Below are 24,970 nucleotides of genomic sequence, written 5' to 3' on the forward strand. Positions count from 1 at the left end.
TGTCCTTGCAACTAATTTTTAGCATTAAATTTTGTTTTGTTTCCTCTTCTTATTTGAGGAAGTGTATGGTAATTAGATGAAAGAAGATTAGATAAAAAATATATAACGGATTCTCAGAAAGTATGAATATTATTTCACATATCTGAATTTTTTTTCAGCTCCTTAATTATGGGCTTACATGTTTTTGTATGCATCAATTTAGAGTGTAAGTGCATTTTTTAACTTTAATTCACCCAGTAGTTTAGGTGAATACCTTTGCATGTTACTTCACTAACTTTATGTTGCTTCATTAGCTGCACAAATTCCCTCAGTCTGAAGTATGGCATTTAAGCATTTCTTACCATTGAGTATTGAAATTACTTTTTGTCTTTTCTCATTTTATAGATTTACAATACACAAAGATGAATGCTACATATGTAAGTATCTACAGATAGCTGTATAATTTTTATAATAAACTACTTTTGGAATTCTTCAGACAAGATATTCCTGGTTCAAAGGATTTAACCAGCATGAGTTCCAGTGATAAAATTTCTTACAAAAAGAGTCTAATCTTAAATAGAGTTGCAAATATATTCAGTTCTTAAGTTCTTAAATTTTGAAAAAAAAAATTAAGGGGGTGTAATCGGCTTACCAATGTTTTAAGAAGACATTGCAACCAAACTGCTTCTTGCCTTGAAACTAACTGCAAGACAGGTGCAGCGGTTGGCTGGACATAGAAAGCAGGCTTTTGGACCAGTACCATTGTTGGGGTCTGGTGAATGTCAAGACTTAGCTGGAGCACTTTAGAAACAATTATTCCAAAAAATGGGCAAGGAGGACACTGAGGAGGCAACGTTAATAGATTTAGATTGAGTACAGATCTTAGGATCTTAGTACAGAAACACATGAGATAAGAAGTGACATAGATTCAATGTATATGGAATATATACATTCAGATTCCATATAAATGTATATATACATATGCAATAGATGTATATTAAATAAATATATCCTTAGGGATTGAACCTAAGGTCTCACACAGGCTAGGCAAGTGTTCCATCACTTTAAAAGCTGCATTTTTAAAATAGTTTTGTGCATGGACCAGGTTTCACAGTGTGGAATTTTTTACTTGTAGCTTGCTATTGGTGCTCAAAAAGTTTGGAATTTTTGAGCAGTTTGGATTTGGAATTTTTAAATTAGGGGTGCTCAACCCCTGTGCTAGTGGATAGATAAGGTCAGCTATTATCTGGGGTTAAATCAGTCCCAAGGAAATGAGGTTCTTTAGCAGATACTTTAAATAAAAAGAAGCCACTGTTCTGTATCTAACTTCTAAATCTGTCCTCAGTTCTGTGCCCTGAAACTTTGTTTGAAGAATTATATTAAAGAGACATTTCATCCAGTTGATTTTTGAAGAAGTGGCGACCCATTCCAATCTTATCAGTAGGTTCATTCTACTTAAAAGTTCATATTTTTACTTTTTAATATCAAATGATCATATGGAGTTGAGGTTTGAATGTTAATTTCCCAAGTTTGGTGTTTCCTCTTTCCCTGAGACACATGAAAGCTAACTCTTTATTTCATTTTCTTTTCCCACTCCCTGACATTCAACTATTGGTGTAGGTAGTTAGTAATTGAAATTTTTTTTTTGGGTGATATTACTCATAAGATTTGTTGAAGCTTTACCCTGAATAAGAAAGTTGAGAAAGGTTTAAATTTTAAAGATCTTTAACTACTCTACCATTCTTAACATGAGGGAAAAATTATAATCTTTAAAACATGACACTAATTGTTGTTTTAAGATTATGACTGTTGTTATTTTTAGAATCTTTTTGATGAATGGCTAAGTGATTTGCTATGTAAGGACAACATGCTCGGCAACATAATTCTCATTATTTCTCTATGTAGTAGTACTATCTCATTAAAGAGAAAAAGTCTTGTTTCCTCCTCAAACTAAAATTTTTTTGAACAAACAAAACATTTAAATATGTCTTCTTAGGTTGGGGATATGGTTCAGTGACAGAGCACTTGCCTAGTATGTGCAAGGCCCTGGATTCAATCCCCAGCACCACAAAAAACTGAATAAAATAAGTAAATAAATAAAAATTAAAAATAAATAAATAAAAATAATAATGTCTTCTTGCAGGTAATTTTTGCAAATATCAAGGGATGATTAATGCATTATTTCTTATCCTTGCCTCAGACTATTTTATGGCCCTACAAAATTTGTCTGTAGCACTTCACTTTGTCTCAATCAGATAAACCACACAATCTTGCTTATCAAATACTATTAAAAGGCTAATATTTATATATTGCTTTTATTAGGCTAAAATCAATTCTTTTAGTAGAAGATGTGGAGTAGTAAAATGTTTTATTAACTTAAACGTAAGAGAGAATATTACTGTAAGATTTTGATCCATCAGTGTTCCAAAAAGTACTTTGATTTGTCACTTGGTAGGAGTTTTTGGTTGATTTAATAGTTTTGAACACATTTTTGGTTTATTTCTTCTGACAAAAGTAGATTTTCACTTCTTCCTTTCTGTCCTACTTAAAAATAAATAAAAAGAAGAAAAAAAAGAATTAGGAAAATATGAAATTTTTTAATTCTATGAGAGGTTCTTTTCAATATTTGGCAAACCACTAGAAAGTGGTTTGTCAAGAAGCAATAAATAAGAATGAGATTCGACTTGGAATCTATATTCATTCAATAGGCTTTGCTTGGTCCAGCATTCTGTACACCTGGAATGGCAAAAGGAAAAATAATTATATTGAACTCTCTGCAGGCTCTGTCATTATTTGGGAAAATGAGACAAATGTTAACTAGTATAGAATTTGTATCACACATAAGTGAAAATCATATTATTGACTTAAACAAAATAGTTGGTCTTTTATCTGCTAAAATGGAATTAAACTGTTTTCACATAAAGTTGAGAACCTGGTAAAGCTTACCATCTTGGATACAGTAATGTATCTTAACAGAAAACATTATATTTCCTTTTTTTTTCATTTATAGATGATGCAACTTTCAAAACATTGCTGAAACATGAAACAAGAAGAGTATTTAAATATAACATAATTATTCTACCTCTTTACCCATCAAAGTGGCCTCATTCCACTATATTTCTTCTGTGCTCATATCTTGCATCAAATATTGGATAAGCTAAAGTGTGGAAGAAGAAATCACTGTTTTTCATAGTCATTATTTTGCAATGGGAGTGCTGACTTTGAATCATCTATTTGTTGGGAGCTTTGTTGAGTCCAATGGAGCATCCCGTACAGTGTTCATCTCCCTTCTGATTCCATGTTGCCTGACTGTGGATTTCAGTGCCCCACCTCTTATCCCAAATATGCCTTTCCTCTGGGTATGGAACGCTCCAACTGAAGCTTGTACTGGAAAGTTTGACGAGCCGCTAGATATGAGCCTCTTCTCTTTAATAGGAAGTCCCAAGAAAGGTATCACAGGGCAAGGTATTACAATATTTTATACGGACAGACTTGGCTATTATCCACACATAGATAAGACAGACACAAGTGTGCATGGAGGAATCCCCCAGCTGGGGTCCTTACAAAAGCATTTGGACAAAGCTAGGAAAGACATTTTCTTTTACCTACCAGTAGACAACATGGGCTTGGCTGTCATTGACTGGGAAGACTGGAGGCCCTCCTGGGAAAGAAACTGGTCACCTAAGACTATTTATAGGAAAAAGTCTATTGAGTTGGTCCAGCAACAAAATTTACGACTGAATATCACAGAAGCCACTAAGATCGCCAAAAAAGAATTTGAAACGGCAGGAAGGAAATTCATGGAAGAGACTTTAAAATTGGGCAAATCAATTCGGCCAAACCACTTCTGGGGTTTTTATCTTTTCCCTGATTGTTACAACCATGACTACAAAAAATCCCATTACACCGGAGCTTGCCCTGACATAGAAAAGAAAAGGAATGACGATCTGCACTGGTTGTGGAAGGAAAGCACCGCCCTTTTCCCATCCATTTATTTGAACAGCAACTTGCAGTCATCCTCACTAGCGGCACTCTTCTCGCGAAATCGTGTACAGGAAGCTATTAGGGTTTCTAAAATGATTAATGCTAGAAACCCACTTCCAGTTTTTGTATATACCCGCCTGGTTTTTACTGATCTTACTTTGCAATTCCTTTCTCAGGTAAGTAAATCAAAGTAGCAAAGTTTCAGAGTTATGAAACAGGGTCCATACATGGTGTGCAGTGAGACTGAATAGCATTTTTGTGGGAAGTGAAGTTTAGCTTCTAATGTCATTTAGTCATATGTACAAGAGTAGTTCTAAGTCATTATATGTATGAATGCAGAATGAGAATATTTTCTCTCTTTCATGTAATATCATCATGTAATCTCTCAGCAACCATGCAACATTAGGTAGTATACACAATATAGAAGCTCTCTCTCTTTTTTTTTTCCATGGGTCTGCTCCCTTGTCAGTAGAAGTAAATGAGACAAGAATTCTCTATTCTTTTTTAATAATAGGGATGTGGATGGAGAAATATTTAAATTACTGTTATCAAAGCAGCAGGCTCAGCTTTGGAGTTAATGTCCTGTGCATAACACTTTCATTTTGTTCCTCTCTGCTCCCTCTTTCTGTTACTTTCACCAGGTTGACCTTGTGAATACAATTGGTGAGACTATTGCTCTGGGAGCCTCTGGAATTGTAATTTGGGGAACTCTTAGTTTAGCGCGGAGTATGGTAAGTTGGACTGGTAAGAAACAGATGAAGATATTTCTACCTTTAATGTTTTGGAGAATTGTTGTGTGTTAAGTAAGAAAATCAGTGTTATGCTTGGCAGATAGTAAGTAGTAGGTGCTCAATGAATATATGCAGAATTTTGAACTATCTTGCATTTGTTTGGTTAGGTTATAAGGCAAAGTATATTCCAGTGAGAAATCAGAAATTCAATGAGATTAATTGAAATTCTCTGAAGCTAGATGGCTTGTTAAGAAGCAAAAACAAAGCCATGATTTCAGTGTTCGGCATGGAGTTTGGTGTCAGAAGATGCGTGTCTATTTTCATTCTTGTTTAATTTTCCGTATCAGGTCTTTGCCCCTTCTTCAATCTTTGTGACTTAATGAAAGTGAAAAGCTATATATGTGGACACTATTAAATTGGAGCCAAACTTTTCCTTTTCTGATGGATATGAAAATACTAATGATGAATGTCCCATGGAGAATTTCACATGCAGTTCATGGCCTGAGGTCCTGTCCTCAGAGCATAGACGTTGTACTCTAAGACGGGTATTATGTCTGTCTCATGTCGTTTAGATAGACTGGCAATATTCCTACTTTGTTTAAAAGTATAATAACACTTGTGAAATTGTTTTAAGAACTTTTACCTATTTTATATAAATATATTATCTCCAGTTTGATGTCTAATGGGAAAGAAGAAACAAAATACAAATTCAGGGAAATACATATGTCTCTAGGTAATACCTTTTATATGTGAGAATATTATCTTAAAATTGTGATTCTTCTAAGTATATTCTCAACTTTTATTACTTGTTTTTCCAAATCCATGAACCTCTTTCTTGGGGATACTATTCACTCTATGATGGAACCTTTCATGCATACTCCACATAACTTCCTTAGGAATAAAACCACCCTTAGTGTTTCTTTTAAAAAACTCCACCCTTAGTCTGATGAGTAATGAATCAGACATTTCACAATAAGTAGGATGTTATGATATACTATGTAAATATCACACTTGTTTTCACTTTAATCTTAGATTCATATTCTTTTATTGTGCCTCCCAAATCATCTTCAATATTATTCATTCATGCAAGGGGCAATGGTGAACATCTACAATTCCAGGCACTCAGGAGGCTGAGGCAGGAGGATTCACAAGTTTCCAACTACCCTGGATGATTTATTGAGTCCTGTTTCAAAATAGAAAAGAAAAAGGGCTGGAGATATTGCTTAGTAGTAGAGTGTCCCTGGGTTGTATCCTGAGTTAAAAAAAAAATCATTCAGGGACAGTCTTTCGACTTTAATATGACTATTTAATTAATTCACTACTTAATGGCACTGTCACAACATTGTCCCTTATAGATACTGTTCTATACATTTCTGCCACTTTTCCCAATTTATGATCATTTTGAAAGTTAGTGTTATCATTACTTCCCCCATTTTACATGTCAATAGACACACAGGTCACTTGTCATGTTTCCTCTGATCCACTGAGAAATTGAGAAACTGGTAATTGTAGATTTACTTGCAGTTGCTGGAATTGACCGAAAACAAGAGTTATGTAAACCATTTCTTTCCACTCCTTTTCACTAGACCCAGCAGTGTGATATGGAGCCTTTTTAACTGGCCCCAGCTTGTGATACTTGATTGACAAATATTCAGAAAATTTGTGAGCCAGTTGTTAAACAATGTCACTATTAAAAAATTAAATTATACAAACTTATAATAAAGTAAATTATTTTAAAAACAAAGGTATTCAAAATGCACTGATTAGTATATTAATAATACATCTCTGAGGTTATTTATATCTGCTGGAAGTATATCTATTGCCTCTACATAAAAGGAAATATGTAATAGTTGCTACCCCATAACGCACACCATACTGTGTAATGGTGGTGTACTCAGTTCCCAGTTCTGCATTCAATGGTATCAGATTAGTACTTGAAATTGACCATTGTAAGAGTATCTACATCATGATAAATTTTCAAATGCTGTAAACTAGCCCTTATTAATTAAAGAACCAGTTTTAGATCTTTCCATAGGCTACACCTTATTTAGACTAATGAGTTTCAAATTATTCTCATCTTTTTCCTCCTCTGTTTACCTACCCCTGTGGATTTGGGGGAAGCAACTGCAATGTCACTTAAACTTGGTATAAATTCTTCTATGTCCTTGATATTGGGAATGTAATACTGAAGAATATTAACAAAGTCTTTGTATGCTTAGAGTTTATGAGTGCATCAATAAAAACATTTGGTATGATAAGTACTATACAGAGAATTAATAGAGAGATATGAGTTAACAAGAAAACTTTCTGAGAAAGGTACTGTCTAATTATAGAACTGTCAGAAGGACAAGATGGAGTCAACTATGGTAAAAATTGGGGGAAAGAGCCTTCCAAGCAGAGGGAACAGTAACGCGGTTTGAAATAAACCTGGTATGCTAGTGAAACAACCACTGTATTGAAGGAGAGTGGGTGGGGAGGGTTGTACAAAAGAAGGAAGGGTTACACCATGAAAGACCTTATGAAGTCAAGAGAAGTTTTTATTCTAAACTCCATGCAAATCCATTGGAGAGTTAGAAGGCAGATGGTTTTATTAGCTTTCTATTGTTACCATAAAAGTTACAATACCTAATGGCTTAAATAACAGATACATATCACCTTTCAGTTTTGTAGATGAGAAGCCCAGCAGCGTCTCCACGGGCTGAAATTAAAGTGTCTGCAGATTGCATTTCTTTCTAGGAGGTTCCCCAGTTGCTCATCTGGGTATTCAGTTGATTTAGTTCTTTAGGGTTATAGCAATGAAATCTCTATCATCTGACAGGCTATTGGCTAATGGCCATTCAATCTTCTAGAAGTCCTTACATTTTTCAGCTCCTGCTCCTTTTCTTCTATCTTCAAAGTTAGCAGTGGTAATTTAAATTTCTTCTACATTTTGAATCTCTCCCCTTCGTTCATCTTATCTTTCTAACCCAGCTACAATCATTTCTGTACTTTCAATGATTGAACTCTTCCAAATAAGTCAGGTTAATCTCCCCTTCACATGCTACATTCACTCAATCATATCTACACAGTTTCTTTTACAGGGTACATTAAGATCATTACATGTTGTGGGGTTAAGGTGCAGCCATCTTTGAAAGGTCATTATTACTCTAACAATAGATGGTATCAGCTCAAAGAAAGTAATAAGAAATATTAAAAGGATGAGTGGGAGCCAGGGTATCTCCACCATGCCCTGTGGTCTGCTGAAGGAAGAACAGAGCCAATTCACTCAATGAAACTGCTGAACATCCAAGTGACTATCTTTGATGTCTTTGAAAGGATGATGTCCAGATTTTAAAACATCCCTGTCTCAAGATGAATCATTTTAGCCATTCATCATTCATTCTCTGCCAAATTTATAAAAGAGCTGTCATTACTCACACAAAATTTGACTCTATGTAACATTTAATCTAAAATATACTCAGTTGAACCTGTTTGGTTATTTTGAGCCATTTGGAATTTCTTTTCAGTGCTGTTTAAATGTGTCTGACAAATGCGATTCTTATTACATTTATTTATAACTTATTGAGGGTTAATTGAAAATATGTTAGGCCCTGTCTTAAAATTCATATACCTCTTTTCTTTTTATCTTCAAAACAACCCTTTGAGATAGGTTCCAAAATTACCATATTTTATAGGTGATGAAACCAAAGCATAAAGAATAACCAAATTAACTAATCAAGGTCACCAAAATAGGAAACTTAGAAGCTTGAGAATCCCTAAGTTCATAAAGTTGTTATTGATGAAACCGGGACTGCAGTCAGGGCAAATGAACCCCAGGGCAGATATTCTAACAGCTGTACAATTCTATCTGCTTGATTAATTTATGAGTTATTGAGGAAGACCAAGGCTTGGATATGTTAAGCTTCAACAGATCAATTATTCAGTGGCATGAAATGGCATGTGAATGTTACAAAAATAGTGGAAATAACTTTGTTTTTTTAAGGTAAAAAGAGAAAATATTTCCTGTCTTTTGGTGTGTCTGGTTTACTTGTTCTTAAAAAATGCTTATTGCTGTGAATTAATTTATATGCGAATTAACTTATATCCTGATATTGTCTTATAATTCTACAGAAGGCTTGCTTGAACCTACAGGATTACATGAAGATTACACTGAATCCTTACTTAATTAATGTAACCCTAGCAGCCAAAATGTGTAGCCAAGTGCTTTGCAAGGAGAAGGGAATTTGCATTAGGAAAAACTGGAATTCGGATGACTATCTTCACCTCAATCCAAGTAACCTTGCTATTCAAATTGGGCAAAATGGAAAGTACATAATACATGGAAAACCCACATTTGAAGACCTACAGCATTTTTCTGAAAAATTTCATTGCAGCTGTTACACTGACTTGAACTGTGAACAGAAATCTGATTTAGAAGAGGTTAAGTTTATTAATGTGTGTGCTGTTGAAGACGTTTGTATAGACACCTCACTAAACCCAGATTCCACTAATAAGACTCCCCCCCGTTTGGAACAGGAGACTCCTCCTCCCCAAAATGAGAAGAATGAAGGTCTGGACATTGGGGAGAACGGGGAGAGCTGGGAGAGTGGGGAGAGCGGGGAAAGCGAGGACAGCAGTGAGTCCTTCACATCCTCTGCCACAGTGTCTCCACAGATTCCTAGGAACGACATCAGTGGAGGACTCTTAATTCTATACGTGTATTCACAGCACTTGAAATATTTGGCATAGGCTCGTGGAAACTAAACAATGCAAGATAGGTGTCATCTTACAAAAAGAAATCTGATTTGAGTTTCAAGAGCAAAAGGTCTATTTTTGTATCAAAGACTGATTGCAGATTCTATAACTCTGGAAGGATTAGTTTTCTTCTGAGAACAGTGAAGATTTGAATAAAGCCAAGTTAACTGTAAATAAATGCCTCTATGAATAGTTTGTGATTTGTCAAAAAAAAGTCAAAATAAGAAAATATTAAGTCATAATAAACAGTCATAATCATTAAAATCCAAATAATCAAATAATGAATAGCAAACAATAATTAGTAATTACTAATAAATTGAATAATACAATAATTAATAATAAATAATTAAAAGTCAAGAAAATGTTAAGGTGTAGTTTTTAAAAGGTAGCATGCCACATGTACCAATCTATCTCACAGAACTATGGTTTTTAGCTATTTCCTGTTGGAAATGTGCTCCAACTGTATTTTAGGGAAAGGTAAATTTTAGAAAATGATTTCTCTATATTTGCACATAACGAAGTCTCCAGAATTCACATTTATAAAAATATTCTAATTTTCTTTTCACTCTTGATTGTCATACCTAAAATGCCTCATTTCATCTAGGTATCCATCTACTTGGGCATTCATATCCTTCAAAGAGCATTTATACAGTGCTCATTCTCTGCCAGGTTGGGCACTAAGAGTCACAGATGCAAGATGAAGAGGCATGCTTCTTGCCTGCTGAGTTTCTTTTGTTTGAAGAAAGCAGAAATTGAATGTGGAAAACGATAACATAGTGTGTGGTAAATGCTATGATAAGTTTAGTATGCTCTGGCACGAAAATAAGAATTTGGTGTGTCAGAGGTTCCTGAGAAGAGGTAGTGTGTAAGTTGCCTTAGGGTTATACAGGTATTAGGTATATCTGTCTCAGAGAGAAGAATCTTCAGAATGGAACACTGAGTGTGGTGATGAGTCATTTAAAGCAGATGATGGCCAAATGATGAAGGCTTTCGTGAACCATACTAATAAGCTAGGATTTCACAATAAAGACAGTCTCAGTCTTTATACCTGCCCAATATTCTCCATTTCTATCAAGTGCTCTAGAGTAAAAATCAGGAGGACAGGTATTTGTTCTATTTTGCTTACAACTCTACCTTCAGTGTGATGAGCAGTACTTGGGTTTTCAGGGGTGCCCATTAAGTAGTTGTGGAGGAAATTAAAGCCAATGGAGACTCACTAAAAGATTTTAAACATGAGAATGGGCCTGGCCACTTTTCACAACTTGAGAACTCTTGGACCAATGCTGTCCTCAGAGTTTTTAAGCTGTATCTCTCATATTCCATTTTAATTATGATTCTTCCGCCCAAACTGTGTCTTCATAAGTTAGTCATGAAAAGAAACAACTTGATAATGACCTGGGAAAGACCCTTAATGGGCATCAGAGTAAAAACCGCTTAGGACTTAGAAACAAAGGAGGAAGCAAGGCCAATGGAGAGGGAATGGATTTTGGAATTGTTTTAGCTTTTTTGCCACTGTGACCAAAAGACCTGAGAAGAATAATTCGAGGAGGAAAAGTTCATTTGGTTCACTGTTTCAAAGGTCTCTATTTAAATAACAGCTGATTCCATTGCTCTGGACTCAAGGTGAGGCAAAACCTGGTGGAATGTGTGGCAGGGGAAAGCAACTTAGGACATGGCAACAAGGTAGTACAGAGAGTTCCACCACCAGGGACAAAATGTAAACCCCAGAGGCACACCACCCATGACTGACCCACCTGTAGTCACTCCACACCTGCCTACAGTTAATACCCAGTTAATCCCTACCAGAGGATTAATGCACTGGTTAGGTTAAGGATCTCATAACCCAATCATTTCACTTCTAGGCTTTCCTGCATTGTCTCACACATGAGCTTTTTGGGGATACCTTACATCTAAACCATCATGGGAATTGAACAATTTTAAGGGAAAATTCTAACTTTTAATATTTGTTAGATGTATGAACCCATTAGAGTTAACCCGGCTCAGATTACATTTTAATAAAAAGTACAATAAAATATACTTTTTAGAGTTCCTGAGATTGGTTAATATAGTACACAAAAAGCAGAAATAACTCAACAAATACCTGTGGGGAAAAGGGAATGAACACCTTTCATGACTATACAGTTCTGTGGTGATTTATATGTTAACTGAAATGAGCAATATTTTCATTTTAAAGTGTGGTTTTTAGACTAATTGGTAGGAAAAACTCCTGCTGAAATGTTATTTTTGGAAAGTCCTTTCTGAACTACTCCACCTAATAAATATTGGTTCCATTTGAACTTAAAAAAGTGCAATTTTGCATGAATTCTCAATCCTGAGTTCAAGATCTGTCATATTCCAGGCCCCAACAGCTTGCCTATCAGTATCCTACAGTCTAGAGGACACGGATTCATATCCTCTGTTTCACTTATAAGTGAAACTGCAGGGTTGTTTCAACACAATCATTCTGCACAAGGTCCTAACATTTTGATGGAATTAAATTTTGACATGTACCGGTAAGGTACTTGAAAGTAAAGCACCACCAAAAAAGCTAATTGATAAAATTTAGACAACCTAGATAATTTCTCTTTTCTCCTCTGCTTGAGATAGATAGATATAATGAAGGAAGGAAGGAGGGAAGGAAAGAAGAAAACAAAAGAAGGGAGCTTTCTCTGGTTCCATTGAGGACATAATTTGCACTGGTTAAAAGGAACTTCTGATTCAGACATTATTAGCCTTCAACTTCTCGTTAAAGTATTCAAGAGAAGTTGTACTTGAATACCTGTTCTGACCTTCACAAATGTCACTAAGCTTTCTCCCTTTCCCTTTGCCTCTGATATCCTTTTAGAAACAAAAAGAAAGCCACAAAGCAATGGTATTGTTTGAGATGTTGCCAAATCCATCTTCTTTTCTGTACTATCTGATTATGTTACAATCAAAGGCACTAAGGTCTTAGACTCTTTAAGGCATCCAATTTTCTGTAAGAAAAAGGGAAATGTTTATTTTGTTACAGAACTTGTTTCTTTAAGTTTTAATATCTGAGTTGAAAGAGTTGTAAAAGCAATTTAAAAATGATTTGGCTGGGCACCTTGGCGCATGCCTATAATCTCAGAGGTTTGGGAGGCTGAGGCAGGAGGATAGCGAGTTCAAAGCCCAGCTTCAGCAAAAGAAAGGCACTAAGCAATTCAGTGAGACCCTATCTCTTAATAAAATACAAAATAGGGCCGGGGATGTGCCTCAGTGGTCAAGTGCCCCTGAGTTCAATCCCTGGTAATCCCCCAAATGATTTGAATTTATTATTATATATTTAAAACTAACAATTTTTAAACAATTGAAACACTGTGTAGTATTTTGTATTATGATAGTTTGAAATCATTTTATTTTTGTAAAGTCATCATCATTCAAGGCAAAATAATACAAACTAGAAACTAATAGTCTCTTTCCCTCCCTCTTCTAGTGATAACTCTTGGTTACAGATCCATGCTTATAATTCCAGAAATTTCTAGAAATATGGATGCAAAAGCATGTGTGTGTGTGTGTAATATGAAAACAAAAACCAGCTTTTAAAAAGAACATTTCATTTTTTATTCCTGTATATGTTTCAAGTGGCATCTGATTATGATAATAATTATTATATATTTAAAGTACAAGAGTCACAAGTAGTTATAAATTCAACTATCTACCGAATTCATTTACTTTATGGGGTCATTAAATCTCAGTTTTGGGAAGTAACTTTTGTGTATGTATGGTTCTGGGGATGAAACCCAGGACCTTGTGCATGCTAGTCAAGTACTCTACCTCTGAACTCCATTCCCACTCCAAATAACACCCTTTTTTTTTTTCTTAACCACTGAGTTACATCCTTAGTTGTTTTTTATTTTGCATTTTGAGACAGGGTCTCACTCAGTTGCCAAGGCTGGCCGGTAACTTGTCATCCTCCTGCCTCAGACTCCTAAATTATTGGGATTACAGGTGTGCACCACTTCCCCTGGCACAGCTCTTTTTAAGAGAAGTATCATTTAAATAAAATTCAAAAATCCATGCACTGCTAGTTTATCATAGGAAATCCAATTCTTGACTTCAGAATGGCTGGGAAAAATCAAGCAATGCTAGTTCCGTTATTTCTAAGTTACTGAGTTAGTTACTCATCCTCTCTGAGTTTGCTTCTTCAGCTATAGAAGGTCAACCGTGGAGAAGACTAGAGCAAATAAACAGAAGTCATCAGGTCAGTGCTTGTACAAGAGAACTGAGTGCTCTAAGCAGCAATAGCTATCTATTTGAAACTTTTATATACTTCTCAAAAAATCCCCTTTATTCAATGATTTAAAGTTTACATTTGGAATATAAAATTGACTTGATTGTTTCAGTTTGAGGGATAGGATATTAAGTAAAATGCATTTATAACATGTTTAACTTGACTACAGACTACACATTAATTCTAGCATAAGGTGCTATTTTATTGATGTACTCTATCTTATGACTGTTGTGTTACATCTGTAATTAGATTCTACAAAAATTCAAAACATTGTCCTAATACAACTGTGTTCACTTATTTGGTCTCTAGTCATTTCCATATAGCACATATCTAATTAACAAATAGTAGGTGGATCACACAATTTTGATTGAGATAGATTACTTCTCTCCCAATTTGCTAAATCTAAATTGCAGATATAGGGACAAGGATAGGCTTGGGTCAATGCAAAATTATGTAATTTTTAGTGTATAAATCATTACAAAAATGACATTTTTTGCTAAGTTTTAAAGATGGAAAATAGAAACTATTTTGGGGTTTAGCATTTATACTGTGTCTATCATTTTGTAAAAGTTGGGAAATATCAAGACTACATAGTATGTGGTACACATATGTTTTTGAGTTAAGTATACTTTTGTATGCTCTAGAAAACTTCAGCAACTAAATGGTAAGGGTCAACTTCACTGACTAATAATATCAGTGATGTATTGTTCCCACAGAGATGCTAGGAATTAGCCTGGATGAAATTGTCAATTACTGCTTTGTAATTCCTCAAAAATAGGAACTTCTGTCTCTTACTAAAGACTTAATCAGGTGCTTTACATACAACTTCTAATTTAATTCTCTTTTCCAGGTTAAATAACTAAGTCTTAGTTTGAGTGATATGTCCTGGATCACACAGCCAATAAATCTTAAAATCACAAAGAGCTGGGTCTGTGGATTTGACTCCTGAGTCCGTAAATTCTACCACAGCACAATACCACCCCCACGAGGCAGCAAGGTGAAATAGCATCATAGCACAAAGGAACTTAAACTGGTTCCTACTTCCTTTACACTTAGGTTTCCAAAATGGCATCTGACCATAATTATGTGTCCACTACCAAGAAATGTTCGGAGTGCCATACCATAGGAAACAGGTAATAGAGGGGTCACTTAAGTTTATACATACTTTCAATATAGATTTTAATGGGTTAAAGAAGAAACTGGCAATTGAAGATAAAAGAAACTCAGTTTACTAGAAGTTTACATCTTTCAACATTTTCTGGGCCTCATTCAGGACATAAGACAATGAACTATGCATTGAGAGCAGCAGGGGGCAGTAAGATAATGGTGTCAAGTCCCCTGGGCTTCTTCAACAGTAATGTTTCTGTGTCCTTGAAGCCTTTTGGTTTCTGTAAACAGAATGATAATTTAATCACATGCCAGCACATTACCACTCCAGGAAAAAACTCAGTCTAAACAGACCAAGAAAAAAAGAATCACATATTACCATGCTAAAGACAGAATACATAAATAATGGTGCTGGGTTTCATTGTCCTGGATGTTCTATTAGCGAAAGAGTTTAAAATGAATTATTTTTACAAGCAAAAATTTAATTTTGTGGATATTTTGGCGTTGAAGGAATGGATAGGGTAGGAAATTGATCATGTGTTCCTTATTATTGTTTTATGTAGTCTTATCTAAATGCTGTTTTTAAAATGTAGACTGTAGTATAGTATTTGTGAACTAATGTGGTGTAGGTGTGTGTGTGTGTGTGTGTGTGTGTGTAGGGAGAGAGAGATGGAGAGAGAACAACCTCTGGGAATTTGTGAGTGGGACAGGTAGGACCCAGAAGAGGAGAGGTGAGCTGGAATGTGGATAGGTGTCAGATGAGAAGCAGCTTCTTCCTGGTGATGCTAATCAACCTGTCATTAATCCTTTAAGCAGGATTAGAATGACTGGTTTGTGTTTTAAGTCTGCAGAGAAGATGCACTGAGGAGAAGGTGGTCTGTAAGCCAGGAGGCAGTAAGAACAGCTGGAAACATTTTGTCATTATCCTAGGCCAGACAACGTGAAATCTTGAACTAGAAAGTGTTAGGGTGGAGAGAAGAAATTGAATTAGGAACCAGTGATTGGCTGATTGAATGTGGGGACGGTCTAGGCAAAGCAGGGATTCTAATCTGACACCAGATTCCTTGCTGGGGCTACTCACTGTCTTCCAAAAAGGAGCACAGGTGGAAGAGTTAGTTTCCAGGACTCTGCTTTGGGCACGTTGCAGTCTAACTGCCTGTGGATTATCCAGACTGTTTTTATTTTATTTAATTTTCTAATTTTTTCAGCTGTAATGATTTATAAGTTCAAGGGATAGTTGAGGGCTACATCTGAACAATGGATAATGACTGAGAGTCATAACCCATTTTGAGAACAAGATCTCTAGAGGCAGGCTGCATTTGAGTTCTCGGCCCATTAGCTATTGGCTGTGTGAGCTGGGGCAGGTTACATAACTTCTTTGTGCCTTTGTTTCCTCATATGTGTAAGAATTAAATAAGTTAACATGTAATGCTTTTAGATAAGCACTTGATTCATAGGAAGCATCATATGTTTGTTTATTGTATTGCTGTTACTTTTAACTCTCATTTATTGAATACTTGCTCTAGGGCAAACCTGTGCTAGTATCTTCCAAGCAATTTCTCATTTGAGTCTCCCTATTACCTTATGATAGTGAAACTGTTATTATCAGAAGAAACTGAGACATTAGCTGAGTATTTTTTCCAAGTAACCCATGGGAAATTAAAGGCAGAGCCAGGATGCAAACCCAACTCTGAAGGACAATGGGAATCTAAATCCATTTAATGATATTTGAGACCATGAGAATGGATGAAACCTCCCGGGGATCCAAGAAACACCGGCATTTCTCAATGGCTGGGGGTGAAGGCAGAGAGAAGCAATTGGTAATGCTCACTGCAGGCGGCAGGAGAACAGGTCAGCAGTCATTTGCAACTGTGGCCCAGTCAGGTAAGATTTTCTTTTGAGTCGGCTCTTATAAGTCCTCTTCTTCCATAACCTCTAATGCTGAGATTTTATCCTTTTTTTTTTTTGAAAAAAAAAAAAAACATTTTCTCGGCTAGGTGTGGTGGCGCATGCCTGTAATCACAGTGGCTCAAGAGGCTGAGGCAGGAGAAATGCGAGTTCTAAACAAGCCTTAGCAAAAGTGAGGTGATAAGCAACTCAGTGAGACCCTATCTCTAAATAAAATACAAAATAGGGCTGGGGATTGCCTCAGTGGTAGAGTGCCCCTGAGTTCAATCCAGGTACCACAAACAAACAAACAAAAAACCATTTTCTCATACTTAGATGTTAAACAAACAAAAAAAGCTAATTGACACATGGATCTTTAATCCTAGGCCTGAGGCATCACATTATCTAATGTCTTCACTGTACTGTGAAGCACTTTAATTGTAGAACCTCAGAGCTGCTGATCTCTTTCAGGTCCTAAGAGTTTGGGGTTGTGCCCAGACTGGCTATCGAGATGAATAAACTTTGCTGCTCTGTGCCCAGCTCAGGGCTTCCTTCAGGCTGCCTTAGTCTGGATTCACTTTTTGCCTTGAGTCCCTTGGAATTTATTCTGTAGATCTGTTTTAGTTTCCTTTGGATGCTGTAACAAAGTACCACAGACTGGGTTGCTTGAAAACCAAAGACATTTTCTTACAGTTGTGCAGGCTGGGACCCTGGGGTCTATGTGTTGGGAAAATGATTTCCTTCCAAGGACTGTGAGGACACAATTGTTCCAGATCTTTCTCCTTGGCTTGCTGATGATGGTCTTCTACTCATGTCTTCATTATGTCCCTGTTGGTATGCAAATTTCCTTCTCATATGGAGACCCCAGTCATATAGGATTAGTACCCCTCCAACACCTCATTTTAACTTAATTATGTCTGTCAAGGTCCTGTCTGCAAATGTAATCACATTCTGAGATACTGGAAATTTAAAACTTCAGCATGTGAATTTTGAAGGGATCCAATTCAGCCCAGTGCTCCACTGATAACTAACATTTATGTTAATTACTGAAGCCTTCAGTTTTAATGAATCCAATCTAAAACTGAACTATGAGTAAAGAAACATATTCTTCCCCACTATTTTATAATTTCATGAAGCTAAATAAATTTTTCTTCTTTATCCTCTTGGCCTTCCTTCTCTAATCTACAAGGTCCTACACATGAAGAGGCTTTCTTCCTTCTCTTGATAAGAAATAGATTTACATCCAGTTTTTAGACTAAAATTCATAGGTATGCCTATTCATTCAGCCAGGTGGTCAATATCCTGTAGGGAATGGGAAAAATCATGACTCATATAACCAGTTATGACTGGTCACTTACCTGTTCTTTGGGGAGAAGGCAGGTTACAAAGATGACACTTCCCTCAGGAAAGTCATATTTTTATGGTATTGTTCTTAATGATTTTTGCATCATGGGGGCTCTGGGTATTTTTCAAAAGCTATGACTTTTTTTTCCCCAAAGATATTTGCATAAGATGATAAGAAAAATTACATATTTGACTTTTTTGTTGCATTGACTTAAAATACTTTCTATAACAAATTCTGCCTTTTTCATCAATATTTGTGTGCAAAATTAATTTCAGGAAAACTTATTTTTTTATTGTTTTTCTTTTTGGTTCTGGGGATTGAATCCAGGGGCATTTAAACACTGAGCCACATCCTCAATCCTTTTTATATATTTTATTTAGAGACAGGGTCTTGCTGAGTTGCTTAGGGCCTTAGTAAATTGCTGCGGTTGGCTTTGAACTGGATACTCCCAAGCCATTGTAATCACAGGCCTGGGCCACCATGCCTGGTCTCAGGCAAAATTCTTAATGATAAGGATGAGGGGGAAATATCCTCCCAAGGTGTGCAAATGAAATAGAAAAAATAAACTTTAATTTTGGCAAAAAATAAATTTTAGTACTGGGGATGTACCTCAATGGTATACTGGTGTGCTTAGCATGTACATGGCCCTAGATTTAATTTTTAAAACTTAAATTAATAAATAACCATTGGAGAAATTTCCTCTGGGTTTAATGAGAAGCTGAAATTACAGACTGGTGTTTAGCCTGGTAGCACATGCACTTTCCTGAAGATTTTCTATTTTGATGGTAACACTGAAAAGTAGGGCTCAGAACCAAAGATTGTAGCCACCAGGACCAGCTCATGTTCATGGCAATAGGCTTGTGATGAGGGAGCACCAAGAGATCTCAAGACTGTGTGGGATTTATGTCCTTTAATTTCTACTGGCTTCACATCACTGAGCTTTATCTTCAGCAAGGGGATGCTCTTAATATCAGCAAAGGGAAGATTAAGAACCCACATTTCAATTTTAAGGTTGTCTGAGCAGAAGTACTTTAAAGAGTTGTGCTGAGTTTCAAGTTGTCTGCATATTTCTGTATCACAGGTTTATAAAAGAGAAAGTTCATACTCAGTGTTCACTTCATGAGAAAACATGTTGAAGAGGCAATGACTCAAGGTCCTACCATTAGTTGGTGACAGACTAGAGCAGGACCACAGAGAGCACAGGGCCTGTTCCTCCCGGAGATACTTCCACAGGGAGAGCAGAGAAACTCTGAAATGCATTACTAAGCACCACTGGCGTTCTGTTTACTCACCAAATGTCCTATTCGGTTTCTTTGCAGAAGAAACATGAATTCCTAAGATGTTCATGGATTTGGAATTTCATAAAGGACTTGCTAAATAGAAATCCGTCCTTCTAGACATGAATTGGTTGTATAAAGAAACTTTCAATTCCTCCAACTCAAAAATATTAATTTTTAAAAGCCAACCATCGCTCAATAGATAATTTCATTTTACAGAGGCACTACTTCAATTCACTTCCTCTTCTCAAATTACACACTAACTTGGCCATTTCTGGCTTACATGACTTTACCAGTTACCTGTTGTTCTTTTAAAGCTTACCTTGCTGCGTCAGGGAAGATGAGCTTTGGGAAAAACTTTGTCTTTTTTAACTCTATCCTTCCTTTCTTGAAATGAATGTACTCTCTACTCTGTTTTTGGAACAGAAGGCATCTGATATCCCTTCATCGTTTTTGGCTGCATGCTCCTTCTATTGGCAAGAAGGTTGTCAAACAAACAGCACACGGGCTTTGGTCTTCTAACACACAGAGAAGAAAGCAAAGCCAAAGGAGATGTAATATTTCTTCTTGCTTAGTTTCTTTGACATTTCCTAACTTAAGCCAGTCAACGATGGCAGGACACGTTTTCTTTCATCTCTGCCAGTGGGAAACCGCTCTAGACAACAATGAAGGGCACTGAGTACCTGTCCACAGGAACACCGCATAATAGACATAAAAATAACATATATGCCAAGATGATTTGGGAAAACCAAATAAAAAATTATTGCTGTGTATGTTTCTGTGTATGTACATGGGTCTGTGTGATATCCACATACCCAATTCCCTGACCTCCCTCTGGTATTCCGTGAACATCCAGTTAAGAATCTTGGTGTAAACAAAGACATAAGCTTTGACCAAACCCCAAATCAAATGTGATGATAAAGGTTGATGTGAGTCTAATGGTGACAGAAGCCCACTTTCCTGGTGGCTTTAGAAAAGCCCTTGCAAGGGCCCTGTAGATACTTGAGTTACAATTTTAAGACTGGTATAAGTTGATTAGGTTGAGAAGAGGAGAGAGAATATTTCAGACAGAAAATAAAAAGCGAGATGCCATAATGTGGGGAATGTGGGGAGTGTAGATGACCCTAAAAAAGCAAGAGTTTTGTTGGAAATGCCCAATTATAAAGACAGAACAAACTTTCTGGCTTCATTTCAACACTTCTGCTTATCTGTGTGACCCTTGACAAAGGATTTCATATCTTTTTGCCTTATTTTCCTCATTCTTAGTAAGAGGGGAGCAATTGGGGATCAACTTGTGTCAGTAAATTTGTATTTGTCCAGAATGTCACACCAATTCCATGAATGTCCAATAAAAATGGATACAGCACTCTTCTCCTTTGTTAGAGATGAGGATCAAAATCAAAAATAGCAGCCTGGCATGGTAGTACATGACTGTAATCCCAACAACATGGAGGCTGAGGCAGGAGGATCCCAAGATTGAGGCCAGCCTGGGCAACCCAGCCAGACCTTGACCTAAAACAAACAAACAAATAAACAAAAAAACAACAAACATAAAAAGTACCGGGGATGTAGTTCAGTGGTGGAATGCCTTTGGGTTCAATCCCCAGTACCACCAAACCAAACAGAAACAATAGCAAAAACCTCTGCTTTCTGCCAAGTAATGTATTACTGCATTTTCAACTTTCATCCTCATGAAGCCTGTGGTGGGAACCATCATTATGTTCATGATGAGGGGAGCAAGGACTAAATTCAGAATCTTCACTCCACCCTCTGGTTTCAATTCCCTCTGGTGGCTGGTATCAATTATGTTCTGCCAGAAGCCATCTATGAACTCTGCATGAACTAAAATGGTGTTGAAGCCATTAGGCAGGAAAGCCTGGTATTAGGGCCTCCAAGCAGCAACCTTGCTGGTGTGAGAATGCTTGGTTCATGTGGCTTCCCACCCATCTCTACCACAAGTTCAGCACAGGATTGGACGTGGGGTGACCTGCTAGAGCCACATGGCCTCTCGGAGATGGGTGTGGCTTGCCAAAATGCCAATCAACCTGTTTACTGCCTGACCCCTACCAGACAGAGAAGCAGGACTCCTCCCACTGAAACCTGCTATGAGGTACTCCCCCTTAAATAAAAAATCGGGCCCTTTTTCAGTTGTTCAGTTCCAGCCCCTATCAGGATTGGAAGACCTATCAGTCGTTCCCCTTTTTATATCTAATTTCTGGCTCTGGCTCTATTTTTTACTAATTATTTCAGACTTTATATTTCTCAGGCGGCTCACACCTCCTGAGCGGGAACCTACTGTGGCGGGGTGCTGCTCACTCTTCAGTCGTGTCCAGTGAAATTCATGCCTGGATTCACCCAGTCTGCCTAGCTCAGCCTGAGGCTTCCCTGGTGTGGTTTGCTCACTTTGGCTTCTTTCCAGGAGCCTGCTTCTCAGGTCCGCCTCCAGCTGCTCACACCTCGGGCACTGTGCGAGAGTGACCCGTGTGCGATGACACCTGGACATGAGGGTCATCATGCTTCAGCGCCGTGGGACTCGGCTTGTCTGGGAGACAGAATTTCAAGCACTTGTGCACTATTGTCAGGCTCAAGTGAAATACTTTCTTCTGAAATGTAGAAATGAGTCACATGAAATTGGGTTAAGGAATAGCTGCGACTCCCAGGGTCTCGCCTGTATTTTCAGGAAACTAAGCACAGGAAAGAAAGCATAAGAAAAAGAAGCCCCCAATATTACAATGGATTTTTTTAGAAGGTGCTCGTGGAGAGGAGGCAAAGTGTTCGTTTCTCTGCGGTCTGTACAGGCTCACTGTGTTCCTTTTCATTGCTTTTCATGCTGTCTGAGGACTTTTATCAAGTTTCGATCAATGGGAGGAACTCGCTCTGCTGGAAACGATGTTTGCTGGATCTGGCTTAATTTGACTGCTGTTTACATTTCTGAATTTCCTTCTTCCCCCTTTTCATGTATAAAATTATCCTCTCCATCTTGCTCAAGATTATAGAATTATGCCTTGAAGTTGATTCTGTCCAGTCACATGGTGAAGAGTGACAAGGAACAGAAACAGAAGATGTGGCTCTGGCTTGCTAGCCTTAGCTTCCTGCCTGCCCTGCCACTCTTGAGATGTGCTCTAAGGATGTGGTCATTTGCAGACCTGTAATGCTCTGGAGTCCTGATTCTGATTCTAAAATGGTGTTTCATTCTCTCTTGTCCCGGAGGGGGGAATGTTTCTTCCTGCATAAGACAGTTATGTCCAAAGTCACCTTGGTCGACCCTCTTGGTGGCATCATCTGCTTCGCTTCACATCCCTCTTCCACATTTTGATTACACAACATGTTTTGGTCTGGGTTTTTGTCCCTTCAAAGGTCTGTTTGAAGATATATATTTAGAAAGTGATTTCTCCCATCAGATAACATAAGAGAAGCTTTTCTCTGAAACCTCTTTCATAGCAAGTCTTACTACACACTCTTACTTGTGTTGAACATTAGGTCCCCTGTGTGAAAGCCTATAATGAGAAAATCAGAATAAGGAAAATGCCATATTTATATGTGAAGCACTTTGGACACAGAAAAGTAGGCAGCACCCATGGAGACTTGTACCAGGGTGGCATGTGAAGTGATGGCTGTTCACACTGGTTTCATTTCAGTCCAGTCCTACCTGTTTTAAAACCAAGAGGAGAGAGCTTTTTATGACCTGCCAGTCTGACAGCAAACACTGTCAGCCCTGTTGTCATGAACTGATGCTTCCTGAGAACCAGGAAGTTTCTCAAAACACTTGGAGATTTTAATGAGTCCTCTCAAATCTCCTGTGAAGTGGGGCATTTTTCATCTGCCTCCAGGCAATAGGTGAAAACATTTATTTGACTTGTTTAAGGTCACAGAGACACTGTGCCAGAGAAGACAGAAATAGCTACTGAGCTTGATGCCAGACCAAATCCTGTCACTCAACCAGCAAGGAGATGAGCGCTGTGGACGTGGGGTGCAATAGGCATCTTTACAGGGATGCTACTACAATTCAGGACACAAGAGGCTAAATGTATGTCTGGTGCCTTTCCTGGGGCTGAGAAGACATCAGAGAATGAGGTAGGATGAGGATTAGACAGTGCAGGACAGAAAGGAAAGCAGGTTTCATAGGTCCAAGTGTCAGGATGAGGGGCAGGTAAAGACATACTGAGGGTTAGGGTGGGAGTCTTGGTGTTTGGAGGTAGAATAAAAAATGAGTCAGAAACATAACTAGAAAGGGTTGTGGAAGAAATATTATTAGTCTAGAGGTCAAAGTGCAGGAGTGGGCATGTTATCTATGTCACCCAGACTGTAATGCTTAGTGACTAGGATGGAGAGGGTGGGTCAGGAGATTGTTTGCCAAAGACTTGGACCCACAGTCTTTCACAAGTGTGGGTTTGTTCTATCCACCATGAACCTTTTGCTTTTTGTCTGCAGAAATATTTGCTGGCTTTCTTTGGATGCATAAGAAAGTTTATAATTCTCAGTTTAAAGAAACTGGTATATTTTAGAAAAGATTTCCTCTTCAGTCCACGGAAATTGCTAGTTCCCTCCTTTCTTGAATCTGGTTTAATTTTCCAGCACCAACTCAGTCTTTTCCTGATTTGGATCTAGAGTTTGTTGTTCTAATCCTCTCCATCTGTCTTCTTCTCATCCAAACCCTTATTCTCAGAGCTGTCCACAAAGCCTCTTGAGCCTGCCCAGGCTTTGCTTCAGATATGTGCCTGCACTGGCTAACTCTTCTACTTCCTTCCTCTTTCTTCCTCTCCTATACCAGGAGCATCTTATCCTGTAGCACTTTTCTCCTGCTTCTTTCTTTTATCTTTAACTCCAACCCCAGTTCTGCCAAAGTCTGTGGCTTCTTGAATCGAATTTCCTCTTTCTCCAAATAGAAATCAGAGGAAACTCCCTGCCAATACATCTGGTATTTGGTGTATGTGAAGATGGATACATAGTATAGTTTCTTCTATGCTATGGAGCATTAGCATCAGGTCTCACAGCTGTAGAAAGATTATTTAGAATGTAATTTCATAGCAAAAGTTTTCAACTCATTTCTTAGCTAAAATAATAATGGTAAAAACTTATAATAACAAAAATAACAGCCTCATTCATTAGACATTGTTCAAAGTATTTCACAAACTTAACACACCTAGTCCTCACAATAATCCTATGAAGTTGTTACCATTATTAGACACAATTTCAAGATGAGGAAACCAAAGCATATAGAATAACTTGTCTATGATGCTGGAAAGTAAGCCCTATTTCTAATTTCCATTCTCACCAGGCTTTGTAAATACAGTGAGATAGCATTGCACATTCACTAGATGAATGCAATACCAAGTACTGTGAGGGTATAGAACAACTGGACTCTCCCTCACTGGTGGTGGAATTTAAAATGCTACCATCGCTTTAGAAAACTGGAACTTTCTTATGCACTTAACATCTAGCATTCAATTTATAGGATTTAGTCAAGGAAAAAAAACTAAAAACACATGTCCACACAATGACTTGTAGTGAAAGTTCACCATAGCTTTATGCATAGTGACCCAAACCCCAAAACCCAAATGTCCAGTAACAGATGTATGGATAAATAAGTTGTGGTAAATCCCTACAGTGGAATATTTTTCAGCAATAAGGAGGAAAAACTACTGATATAGGTAATAACAGAATTATGCAAATA

General features: G+C 37.3%; 1 protein-coding gene across 1 annotated transcript; it reads left to right on the top strand.

Moving 5' to 3' along the window:
- The first annotated feature begins 3,185 nt into the window (after positions 1-3,185).
- Positions 3,186-9,422, top strand: Spam1 (sperm adhesion molecule 1). Its single transcript, XM_076853550.1, has 4 exons — positions 3,186-4,139; positions 4,605-4,694; positions 8,805-9,183; positions 9,259-9,422. The coding sequence occupies exons 1-4, from the start codon at positions 3,186-3,188 to the stop codon at positions 9,420-9,422; spliced, it is 1,587 nt and encodes a 528-aa protein (XP_076709665.1).
- Positions 9,423-24,970: the final 15,548 nt, after the last annotated feature.

This window comes from Callospermophilus lateralis, chromosome 1 (genome assembly GCF_048772815.1).
Source record: "Callospermophilus lateralis isolate mCalLat2 chromosome 1, mCalLat2.hap1, whole genome shotgun sequence".
NCBI lineage: Eukaryota > Metazoa > Chordata > Mammalia > Rodentia > Sciuridae > Callospermophilus > Callospermophilus lateralis.